At 43.1% G+C, this 12,930-nt stretch overlaps 1 protein-coding gene across 6 annotated transcripts in view; it reads left to right on the top strand.

Annotated features, from left to right (window-relative positions):
- Nucleotides 1–12,930, top strand: part of NAV1 (neuron navigator 1) — a 282,057-nt gene that overhangs the window by 242,531 nt on the left and 26,596 nt on the right. For all 6 annotated transcript variants that reach the window (XM_040337722.1, XM_040337721.1, XM_040337720.1 and 3 more), the window contains 2 exons: nt 3,296–3,367; nt 3,485–3,681. In XM_040337722.1, the coding sequence (XP_040193656.1) occupies nt 3,296–3,367; nt 3,485–3,681 (269 nt within the window). The remainder of the gene's footprint in view (nt 1–3,295; nt 3,368–3,484; nt 3,682–12,930) is intronic.

Here is a 12,930-nt window from a genome sequence, read left to right as displayed (position 1 = left end):
CAGCCTCCTTATACATGTGGTATTGGAAAAAAATCATATACATGTGATAAAAATATTACAAAAAAACACCATCCTTTGTATGCATAAAGTGAAGTTCAGACCGAAATTCACCACCATACTTTCAAATTACCCGCGTCGTATCTTTAGTTTGAATCCTCAAACCAAGATACGACGGCATCTGGGTTAGATCCGACAGGCGTACGGCTTCGTACTCCTTCGGATCTTAGATGCAATACTTCGGCGTCCGCTGGGTGGAGTTCTCGTCGTTTTCCGCGTCGGGTATGCAAATTGGCTATTTCCGACGATCCACGAACGTACGCACGGCCGTCGCATTCTCTTACGTCGTCTCTAGTCGGCTTTTTCCGGCGTATAGTTAAAGCTGGTATTTTGCGGCGTATAGTTAGAATTTCGATGTTAAGAATTTCTTGAATTTTTTGCGTAAGTCGTCCGTGAATCGGGATGGACATAACTCACGTCTAAGTTAACAAAATGACGTCATTTAGCGCAATGCACGGCGGGAAATTTCGGGACGACGCATGCACAGTTCCGCCGCCAGAGATACACTACACCGCCGTAACTTAAGGCGCAAATTCTTTGAGGATTCGAAATTCCGCCAGGTAAGGTACGGCGGCGTAGCGTATCTCTGATACGCTGCGCGGGTGAAGATCTCTGTGGATCTGCCCCTAAGAAACTCATATTGAATGATCAGTTTCACATGCAGCTTGTTCCTCCTCACTACACATCCAGTCTGAACGAGACACCGGAAGTGTCATCACTGACTCCTCCTGATGTGTTGCGTCACAGGTCACGTGACTTTCTCAAGGGAAATTAAACTTATTTTACTGTAATGTTTTTAGTGGAGAAAATTTTGATTTTTCAAGTCTTGCCCATTTCTCATTGGTGTGCCTTTTCAGAACATCAAAAGCACATGAAAACGATTCCCCATTAAATTCTATGCAGCTGTTCACACTGCAGGTGGGCAGCACTTTGCAAAGTCCTGCATGCTCCATTGTCTTAGGCCTGATCCACACCTATGCATTTTTAGTGCACTACAGTCCATTTAACAAGGTTTCCTATGGAACATGTTCTGCAGTGCAAAATGCAAAAAGCACTAAAAATGTGTCGGTGTGAATCAGGCCTTACAATGGAAGGTGCCTTTTTGGTGCAGGTAAGTCAAAGGAAACACAACATAAGCAAATCCATGTGAAAGGGCTCCACTTTTTATGAACTATTTGAACCTAAGCAGATTTTCCCACCTTTTTTCTTTTGCTTTTGGAGACATTCACCTTTATCTCATGTCCTGTGCCAGAACAAGAATAAAAACCAGACAAAAGTAAAAAGGTTTTAGCTGCATGACACTTGGCATTGTCCAGTAAATCTGAAGAAAAGCTAATGGAAACCACTCAGAAGCCTGTGTCCAATTACTAAACTCTTCCAAACAATTACGTAAACCTGTTCGCTGACATGGGAAGCAAATTTCCCTCTTTTGTTTTTATGCAATCGAGCAACCTTCTTTTTGCAATCTCAGTTTACGTATTTGTCAAGAGCTATACTTATGAACATGTTTCCTAGTTTTTGTTTCATTTACATTTTTTACTGTAGGGTAGTGCTATTAGGTATGCTGTCCTGTTGACACTATAATATATGGGTTTGTAATAAGTTAAATTAAAATGTTCGTCTGAACTATTTTTTATCTGATTTATTTAATACATTTCCATTGATACCTTCATTTCTACCTAGTTGCTATTTCCGTTTTTCTGCCATGTTGTTTTTAGTGCCAGCTGCTTTATTAGGTATTATTGGATACTGGTTTTGAAAAATCTGCACTTTTGATGTTTCCATGTGTTGTGTCTCTTGGGTAATGACCATCATTTTTCCATGTTTATTTGCCTTTTCTCTCTGACGCCATTGCATTATCTGCATCCTGGCAGGCTGTAATCTTTAAAGTTTCTGTTTTCCTTTTATTTACATTTTGAGCATTGATTATGATGGAAAGGTACACTGAATATCAGTTATGGGAGAGTTTTAAAGCAGAATTTACTTGTTAAAAAAAACCTCTGCTATATTTTATTTTAATGGGCCCCCAGGAGGTTTATGCCATTAGTGTGCTGGTATGCACCGCATGCAGACTTGCCTGCCAAATGAAGCCCCTCCAGGGCTGCGCTGTCAGCACTTGGGCTTTTCTGTCTATTCCTGGTCTTTCCATTCAGCCGCTTAAATAGCCAGGCAGCATTGATGTCACTTTTAAGTATGGGCATGGGAGTCCCTTCATCAATTCACAGAGCAGTGCTGTATATGTATTCGCAGGCGCAGCTCAATGTACATTACTGCTGGCAGCCGTGAGAAGCATTTATGTTAGAAGAGACCTGTCTGACTTTAGTTTTTAAAAAAAATACTTTAATTCCAATTGAACTCTTTCTTGATTCGGGGTCATCACTACCTAAATGCCCAACCAAATAAAGCAGTAACAATCTTTTGGTTGCATATATGTCTTTAATTCAGTACATAGTTTTAATGCCCTACTTTTTATTTAGGCTCCATGCACACTGGAGCTGATAAACTGCAGTTTGGGCGTTTTTTTTCAAAGCCCATAAACTCCACTCTATGTAAGCCTATGTGCCCATGCACACATGGACGTTTTGCAGCTTTAATGAGCAGTGGAGTTTATGGGCTTTTTTCTGAACGCCTGAAAATCGCGTTCAAAGTGCTGTTTTTTGGTGTAAAAAATGCAAATAGATGCTCATAAACGCAGCTCGCCAGCGTTTTTTGTGTTTTTTGATCCATTGAAAAAAAAAAAAAAAGCTAACGCTGAAAAACGCAAATAAACGCTATTGCAAAAACGTTGAAAGCTACTGCCGTTTTTATGGCTTTTTTTTCGTGTCCAGCGTGCATGGAGCCTTAGCTGACAAATCGGAAAAAAGCGGATGGCCACTGTAAGAAACAGGAAAAGGGAGTTACCGCTCCAGGTGGGTATGCTGTACAATTAGTAGTTTCTCAGGAGACCAGGAGTGCCGGCAATGCACAAGGCAAATAGTAAAGGCTAGAAGAATGGACAGCCACAAAAAAGAAAGAAACAGCACTTTGCTTACAAATGTGATCTCAGCACAGGTTATCCTGCCAGGAGACAATTTTCTACAGATGGCATGCAGCACAATTAAACATTGTTTATGCCAGCAGTATTACATTTTTTGCATTTTCTTACTTTGTCTTCTTAATATGGTGAAATCTAATAGTTTACATATTGAAGTTCATTGAATGACATTTGTGAGCTGATTTTTAATGTCTTTATATGCAGCCCTTACGTCATTGGAACAACGAATCATCCGGTGAAAATGACCCCAAACCATGGTTTGCACCTAAGCTTTAGGTAAACTGCAATTGTGGATTAAAAATTGGAGGGTTCTAGCGAATGCTCTAAATATGATAAAATGCTTGTTATGCCAAGGGGCAGAGGCTGACATTACAACTTTGTATCATCTCATAGGATGTTAACTTTCTCCAATAATGTGGAGCCAGCAAATGGATTCTTAGGTCGGTATTTGCGTCGGAAGCTACTGGAGTCTGAAGGCAGCATTGGGACTGGACATGGAGAGTTACTCAGGGTTCTTGACTGGGTGCCTCGATTGTGGTACCATCTACACACCTTCCTGGAGAAGCACAGTACCACAGACTTCCTCATAGGTACAAATATGTTAGTTTAGATTTCATGGTGTCAAGTTTCTGTTGGTTTACTGTCACTTACTGTAGCAAAAGCTGCTCAGACTTTTATATTAACAACACAAATAACATCAGTAAGAATTGATTGGCACTCCAAAAGCTAATTTTCCCCCGAGATAATTGTATCTTTTGGATCATTTATTTTGTGTAGTATTTGTACTAGTTTAGGTGGTCAGCATTACTAGACTAGGTACGGTACATATGTTTTACACCTCTTATTTAGGATAAGCAGTTTTAAATCCAAAACAAAAAATGTCATATATTGCAGCTTGCCTACCATTAGATGTGGGGGCTGCATTAGTTTTCTTTTTTTGGTCTTTTTTCCCACTTTGGATGAAAGAGCAACAGAAACACCTTTGGACAGCAGCAAGGTGAGTCTTGGAGGAGGGAAATGTTAGATGGACTAGCAGATTTAGATAAACAAACAAATTGAAGTCAAACTCCAGCTAACCCCTTATAATCAGTTACAGTAACAGTTTTTTTTCCTTTTAAAGCCTCATACACACGATCCAATTGTTGGCAGGGAATATTCTTTGACAGACTGTTATTCTAAAATATGACCATTAATACACTCCTTTAGACAATTGTTGTCCAACTTTCCACTCAACAAATGTTGAATGACAGGCTAGTTAATTTTCGGCGGATAACGGTCTGTTGTCTAATTCGCGTATCGTCAGTACACAAGTCCGTCACACAAAAGTTGGAAGTACAAACACGCATGCTCGGAATCAATGCTCACCTAACATGAAATTGGCAGAAGGGGCCCAAATGGTGGCGCTCAAGAGCTGAAATTCCTCGGATCAGAGTCCGGCTCGGATCATTTTCTTTATCGTACATCACGGGACACAGAGCGGCATTCATTACTATATGGGTTATATGGAGTACCTTCAGGTGTAGACACTGGCAATCTCAAACAGGAAATGCCCCTCCCTATATAACCCCCTCCCATAGGAGGAGTACCTCAGTTTTTCCGCCAGTGTCTTAGGTGTTAGTCATGGTTTAGCTTGCCTCCACATCCTTGGGATTAGGTGAGCTAACCGGTTCTGTCCAAAAAAGCCTCAGCGCTAAAGGGGTCAGTAACCGGACCCCAAACCCTTGGGGTATAGCCCATAATGCTTTTCTTTTTAGAGAGCTGGACCCTGGGCCCAGAACTTAGAAACCTTTGGGTGCCTAATGTTTCTGTTGCCAGAGTGCTATATGGGCCCAGGACAGTGGATCCTTCATAGGAACCCAGGGCCTGAAGGTCTAGACATCCCCACCGAGATGGGGGAAGATTGGGCCTCTTGCTTGGCAAAGTCCTGCGGCATGGAGCAGGTAAGTGAGGGGAAAACTTGCGGAACTTGGTTCTTAGCAGGTTTTTTCTGGGGGGTCACAGGGGACATGCCTAAAGTTATGCACTGCATCTGGCAAACTAGTCACATATCATAAAGATAGGATGGCTCTATATGTATTATTCCCCATAAGATGTGACCTCCCTTGTAGTGTTGGAAAAGCATTGAGTGGGGCCTGTGTGATATAAAAGTATATGTGTGTGTCAGAGAGCTGTGCTTACCTGCAAGCCTCCAGGCGATGCTCCATTCAGTCTTCCTCCTCACGGCCTGCAAAGCAGGCAAAACGCCGACCTCTGGAGCAGAGAGGTCCCTTCCTCCCAACCCCACCCCCCCCCTGTCGGGAGGGGCATTTCCTGTTTGAGATTGCTGGGGGGGAAGGGCGGGTCAGTGGCTTAAGGAAGGGGCGGCCCTTCCTTGTTTGTTCCATATAGCTCATTCAATACTTTGGAACTGAGGAGGAAAGACCAGAACGGCAAGCACGGGGCGCCGAGGACACACAGTGGCCAGAAAGAATATTGCAGTCTTCAGAAAGACTGTTTTCAAGCCTAGAAATAGGCTGTTTCTTTTCCATCTCATAGTTTTTCTTGCAATACTACTCAGGGGGACAGAATGTTTTTTCTTTCCTAGATTTGAAAAAAAAAAAAAAAAGATTTTTTTTTTTGAAAAAAAAAAAAAAAAAAAAGTGTCATCTAGGGGAGAGGAAGCATTTTTTATCCCCCAAACAGGTGTTTGGGCATTTAACTATTTATAAGTCCCAGGTACCAATAAGTAGCAGGTGTACCTCGGTATTGTACCATGGCATCAAAAAACAAGGGTACAAGAGGTGGGGATTCCCCCAGAGAGTCTGAGGTCTCGGACAATGCTATGCCGCTGCTTTCCCCACAGGGAGCCTTGGGGCCATCGGGATCTGGGGCTGGAGCTGACGCGGGTCAGTCCAACCCTAAGATGGTCACGGAGGAGGTATTACTCACCTCTTTAAAAGAGATGCAGAAAAGCATGGGTAAAATGATAGCCGCAGCTATGCGGGGCAGTAAGCGGAATAGATCTCCGTCGCCCGAGCGCGGACCCTCAGAAGAGGAGGTCCTTTCCTCAGGGGAATTGGACGACCTCTTGGACAAGCGGCCTTATCCTGTAAGGAACCATATCTTGTTTTTCATAAGGACAGGGTCGTTCTCCGCCCTCATCCTTCCTTCCTTCCGAAGGTCATATCCAGTTTTCATTTGAACCAGGATTTGGTATTACCATCCTTCTTCCCTAAACCTACTTCCAGAAAGGAAGGGTTGCTGCATACCTTGGATATTGTCAGGGCCATGAAGGCCTATCTTAAAGCTACAAAGAAGATCCGGAAGACAGATGTGCTGTTCATTCTACCGGATGGGCCCAAGAAGGGGCAGGCAGCTGCAAAGTCCACCATTTCTAGGTGGATTAAGCAATTAATCACTCAGGCCTACGGCTTGAAAGGGTTGCCTCCTCCAGTATCATTAAAGGCTCATTCTACTAGAGCCATGGGCGCCTCCTGGGCAGCACACCACCAGATCTCTATGGCTCAAGTTTGCAAGGCGGCAACCTGGTCTTCTGTCCACACGTTTACAAAATTCTACAAGTTGGACGTAAGAAGGAATACTGATACTGCCTTCGGGCAGGCAGTGCTGCAGGCTGCAGTTTGAGACCCTCGGATTCCGGGGGCTCCTCTTTTTTGAGTTAAATTTAAAATTTAAAATTATTTTTCTCAACTAAGTTGGATTTATTATGATTTGAGTATATCTCTAAATTAAATCCTTTTGTCTTGGAGATGTTCTCCCTCCCCTCATTGTAAGCATTGCTTTGGGACATCCCATATAGTAATGAATGCCGCTCTGTGTCCCGTGATGTACGATAAAGAAAAAGAGATTTTTAATACAGCTTACCTGTAAAATCTTTTTCTTGGAGTACATCACGGGACACAGAGCTCCCACCCCTCTTTTTTGAGGACCATTTTGGGAGGCATACTGCTTGCTACAAAACTGAGGTACTCCTCCTATGGGAGGGGGTTATATAGGGAGGGGCATTTCCTGTTTGAGATTGCCAGTGTCTACACCTGAAGGTACTCCATATAACCCATATAGTAATGAATGCCGCTCTGTGTCCCGTGATGTACTCCAAGAAAAAGATTTTACAGGTAAGCTGTATTAAAAATCTCTTTTTTCGGATCACCACCATATATAGTCCCCACTGTAATGTCCACATCTCCCCCACTGTAATGTCCACATCTCCCCCACTGTAATGTCCACATCTCCCCCACTGTAATATCCACATCTCCCCCCACTGTAATGTCCACGTCATCTCCCCCCCACTGTAATATCCACGTCATCTTCCCTCCACTGTAATATCCACAGACATCTCCCCCACTGTAATGTCCACGTCATCTCCCCCCACTGTAATATCCACATCTCCCTGTCAGCGCGCCACTCTGGGGAGCTCACCTAGGCCACCGCAGGGTGTACCAAGATGGCCACTGCTCCGGAGCTAGGCCGAAGCCACTGTCTTTACTATGGCCGCAATCCACGGATCGCGTGGTGTGCCAATCCGAACGCGGCGACCCGTTCGGATCACGGATCAATGATGATCCGTTGCACTCCTAATTAGTATGCAAGACAGGTTCCTGGCACATGCCCTTTGGACAAAAATCAGATGCTCAGTTGGCCAACAATTAGATCGTGTGTACGAGGCTTTAGGATAAGGTTTTATAATTTACATGAATAAATGCTGATCATTGTAAGCACTACTGTCAGTGCTAAATGGTCTCAACACTCAAACTAAAACTGATACATTTGTGGGACAAATTGCTCTGAAAAACAGGCTTATTTGCTGGATCACTAGGTAGAAATAAAAACAAAAGAAAGCCTAAAAAAAATAAAATATAACTGGAAAGGAGAGAAGTGCCGCTAACTAAGGGCCAGATTCACAGAAGAGATACGACGGCGTATCTCCTGATACGCCGTCGTATCTCTGAGATACGCTTGTCGTATCTATGCGGCTGATTCATAGAATCAGTTCCGCATAGATAGCCCTAAGATCCGACAGGTGTAATTGAATTACACCGTCGGATCTTAGGATGCAATTCTAGGCCGGCCGCTAGGTGGCGATTCCATAGCGGTCGGCGTAGAATATGCAAATGACTAGTTACGGCGATTCACGAACGTCCGCGTTACCCGTCGCTCTAACTTTACGTAGTTTCCGTCGAGATACGCCGCGTAAAACTAGGGATGCCCTCTAGGTGGACTAACCAATGTTAAGTATGGCCGTCAGTCCCGCGGCGAAATTTTTAAAATCACGTTGTTTGCGTAAGTCGTCCGTGAATGGCGCTGGACGCCATTTACGTTAACGGCTAAACAAATGACGTCCGTGCGACGTCATTTAGCGCAATGCACGTCGGGTAATTTCCCCGACGGAGCATGCACAGTACGTTCGGCGTGGGAACGCGTCTAATTTAAATGGTGCCCGCCCCATTTGAATTAGGCAGGCTTGCGCCGAGCGCATTTACGTTACACCGCCGCAAGTTTACAGGTAAGAGCTTTGTGAATCAGGCACTTACGCTGTAAACTTGCGGCGGTGTAACGTAAATGGGATACGTTACGCCGCCGCAGCGTAACGTAATTCTCTCTGAATCTGGCCCTTAGGGCTCATTCACACCTGAGCGTTTTGTAGCCTGAAGCTATAAAACGCTAGAGAGGAAAAAATCCATTATTCTCAATGGAGATTGTTCACATCTCCACTCCAAAACACCTGAAACCAAACAAGTTCTGGATCCTTTTTTGTCGCTCAAATTGGTCTGATTTGGGCGTTTTTGAACAATTGTATTCCCATAGAAACTAATGGAAACGCTCGATTCAAGCGTCTAGCGTGACAACGAGCGTTTCTACGAGCATTTTGTCGCTTTAATATGTTCTGTGAAATAGAACATTCACCCAGGAAGAAGATAAAAAAAATCTACAAACATAGCAACACATAATGAAAGAGATGATAATTTTTCCTATTGGCTAAAATAAAAAACAACAAAATTTAAAAACATCGGACAACGCTGTATGCAGACGTGCGACAAAACGTGTGACAAAATGCTGGAAAAAACGCTACGCTCAGATGTGAATGGGGCCTAAGGGTAGTGTTTATTAAAACATTTTAAAATAAACAATTTATTATGCACTTACATCTACAAGATATTGAAACACATATAAATAGCATATCAGCTATTGACTATAAAGCAGCTTTAGTAGCTAAATATATTATCCAATTTAGCCGCTGTTGACCATGCCATGCCAACCGGGAAAAAAAAGAAAAACATTTTGGCCATCATGTATAAGTGGCTCTGTATTTGCATGATTGTATACAATGTAACTATAGTGTTTAAGTGTACGTACCACTTGATGTTTTCTGTTGCAACCATACCTGGCTGCCATCTAGTGGCAGTTAAGATTATAGTCGGGTACAAAATGTGAATTTTTTCTTTCTTAGGAGCCTGCAGAGCATTGCACCTGTGATCAGCACATTATGTGTGATGGTTGGGCTCTTGCAATAATGTGTAAGTGTGCATAGCATACCTGCACCTTGTAGCACACTTAGGGCCAGACTCTCAAAAGAGATACAACGGCGTATCTCCAGATACGCCGTTGTATCTCTGAGTTGCGCCGTTGTATCTATGCGCCTGATTCTTAGAATCAGTTACGCATAGATTTCTATTAGATCCGACAGGCGTAAGTCTCTTACGCCGTCGGATCGTAACTGCATATTTATGCTGGCCGCTAGGGGCGTGTACGCTGATTTACGACTAGAAATATGTAAATCGGCTAGATACGCAAATTCACGAACGTACGCCCGGCCGACGCAGTACAGTTACGCCGTTTACGTTAGGCTTTTCCCGGCGTAAAGTTACCCCTGCTATATGGTGGCGTACATGCGGCGTACCAATGTTAAGTATGGACGTCGTTCCCACGTCGAATTTTTAATATTTTACGTTGTTTGCGTAAGTCGTCCGTGAATGGGGCTGGACGTCATTTACATTCACGTCGAAACCAATACGTCCCTGCGGCATACTTTGGAGCAATGCACACTGGGATATTCCACGGACGGCGCATGCGCCGTTCGTGAAAAACGTCAATCACGTCGGGTCACGCGTTCTTTACATAAAACACACCCCCCTGTTCCAAATTTGAATTAGTCGGGTTTACGCCGGCCTATTTACGCTACGCCACCGCAACTTACGGAGCAAGTGCTTTGAGAATACAGCACTTGCCCGTCTAAGTTGCGGAGGCATAACGTAAATCGGATACGTTACCCCCGCGCAAGGATACGCCGATCTACGAGAATCTGGCCCTTAGTTTCTAGAGTGCTCTTCTCCGATGATACACTTCAAACTCCTAAGGCATTATCTGGTTTATTGTAATTGAACTAAATCAAATAGTTTCTTGGAATCCTCTTCCATGCTAGTTGAAGGCAGAACAAAGGAGAGGATATTTTACTCACCCTGTACACCTCACGATTAGCATGTAACGGGCCTTATTTTTAGATGGAATATTACTGGGTAGCGAAAAAGTGGAACTAAACTCTGCTGGGTGGTGTGCATAACGTCCTTGCAGCTTATTACACATTTATCTCCAAAAGTTCCCTTTTTCCAGTAATGTTACTTACATTGCCATAGCTGACATTCTCCCCCTCTCTTCTTCCAGGTTGTGTGTATTGAGCTATCTTGATTGGCCAGCCCTTAGTAATCTGACTTTCCTACTAATAGAAGAAAACTGGTGACTGGCAGAATACAACATTTTTAATACAGAAGATGCATACTGTCGGGGTGGGATGTGGTTACTAAAACTGGTGCACACTAATTGTCCAAGCTGGAGTTAAACACCGATTGGTTACTATGCATAGCTGCACCATATTCTGTGTGCTTCAGTTTTAGTAAATCTCCCCCAGAGTCTCTTAGAATAAAACACCTGCCTGATAGCATTTTTTTTTACAAAGCTTTTAACTCCACTTTAAGTATTTAGGGAATGATATTTAGGAAGGAATGTAAGCACAAGTCTTGGCCATTGGAGGATAGGCAGGCTGTGCTTCCAGCACAGCCAGAAAACTGACCATGCTGAGATAGGTGTGCTCTTATGCCTGTGTGCTCTGTCGTCAGTTTGAAATAGGCAAGTAGGAGGATTGCCAGAATCAACAGGGATTTCACACAGGGGAAGAAATACAAAGTCAACAAGATACCTTTTTAATACACGTACGTGCTACAACAGGCAAATATCAAGAAATGTTGCGGTAACATATTGTTTAATCCTGTTCCTGCAATTGACTTCCTGTGATTGTTTTGGACAGATGTGTCTTTTTATGTAAATATAAGTATTTTCTATTGTTATTTCTGGCCCAGCTATTTCAATGTGCTTATCCTTCACTTGCCTCATCTGTAGAAGCTTCCCATTTTCATCTATATCGTCTATTTTGACTTGAATGTTTTTAGATTCCGTCACTTCATGTAGATCTTATCCAAGCATTCACTTCTTTCTGCACCACAGAAGAGGGCATGATAGGGCTTGTTCACCTATCTGGACCACACCTTCCTATTACTATACCACCTCTTGTGTTATTATTGTACTTTCTGTACAATCTAATTGTACAATATCCTTTATATCTACCATCAGCTATGTAGTGCAAGAGCCTGTCTGATTTGATACACAGTGAATGAATTGTTCAGGAGTGTCACCCTATTCCATAGTTCTGATAAATTTAAAGAAACTGCACAGAGATTGTACAATGAGATTGCATAGTGTATGGCCAGCTTTATACAAGTACATAGGAGGTAATGGACAGACACCAGGCTCTGTTCACATCTCTTGTATGGAGGTGCCATTAAGATTAATGACAGCCTTGTGCATCTGTAAAAGAGTAGCGCAGCGTTGTTGCGGGTGCTGGAACAGATGCGATTCCCAGCACAAGTGTAAACCATGCCTAATTCTTATGTACAGTATTCTAATGTGTAACCAGCACAGTTTTTTTTTATAATAATATACATATATATTAATCAATATGCATCATTATTATTACAGTGTATCTATATGGTCAAAATATAAAATCATATATTCATTCCCACATTGTAGTTCAATTATTTCTAGCCTACTTATATTACATCCAAGGATTTTGAAGAATCTGTGCCCTTTACCTCCTTGAGGTCTGTCACACATATTTATTGTACCCTGTGAGTAGGCACTAGTGTGTCACACATTTCACAGAGCCTGCCTCCTGAAATACAGGGGGGCTGAGAGGAGAAGTTTCAGGAGGTGGAGTCAGTACAGGAGTCCCAACTTGCAGGCTAAGGAATATGTAATCCTTAGAAATAGAAAGTAAACAGTAGAGGATAAGTAGCATAGCATGCAGGCATTATACTGTGTGTGTGTGTGTGTATGTATGTATGTGTGTGTGTGTGTGTGTGTGTGTGTATATATATATATATCTATATACACACACATACACATACACACACACACACACACACACACACACACACTATATTACCAGAAACATTGATATGCCTGACTTTAATGGCATCCCAGTCTTAATCCATAGGGTTCAATATTGAGTTGGCCCACTCTTCGCAGCTATAACTGCTTCAACTCTTCTGGGAAGTACCGTATTTATCGGCGTATACAGCGCACTTTTTTGTCCTGAAAATCAGGGCAAAATCGTGGGTGCGCGGTATACGCCAATACCCGCTTTCCCGCGCCGAGTTTTGAATACTGCGCAGTACACTCGGGTATAGTCGGCCAGTCTCGGCTCCTTCCGTGCTCACGTCCTGGACGTACAGGACGTGAGCGCGAGAGTTGCCGAGCCTGCCCGACAATACACGAGTGTATTGCGCTCT

The sequence above is a fragment of the Rana temporaria genome, chromosome 2 (genome assembly GCF_905171775.1).
Source record: "Rana temporaria chromosome 2, aRanTem1.1, whole genome shotgun sequence".
NCBI classification, from domain to species: domain Eukaryota; kingdom Metazoa; phylum Chordata; class Amphibia; order Anura; family Ranidae; genus Rana; species Rana temporaria.
The sequence above is the reverse complement of the archived record's forward strand: the minus strand, read 5'-3'. Positions and strand labels throughout refer to the sequence as shown.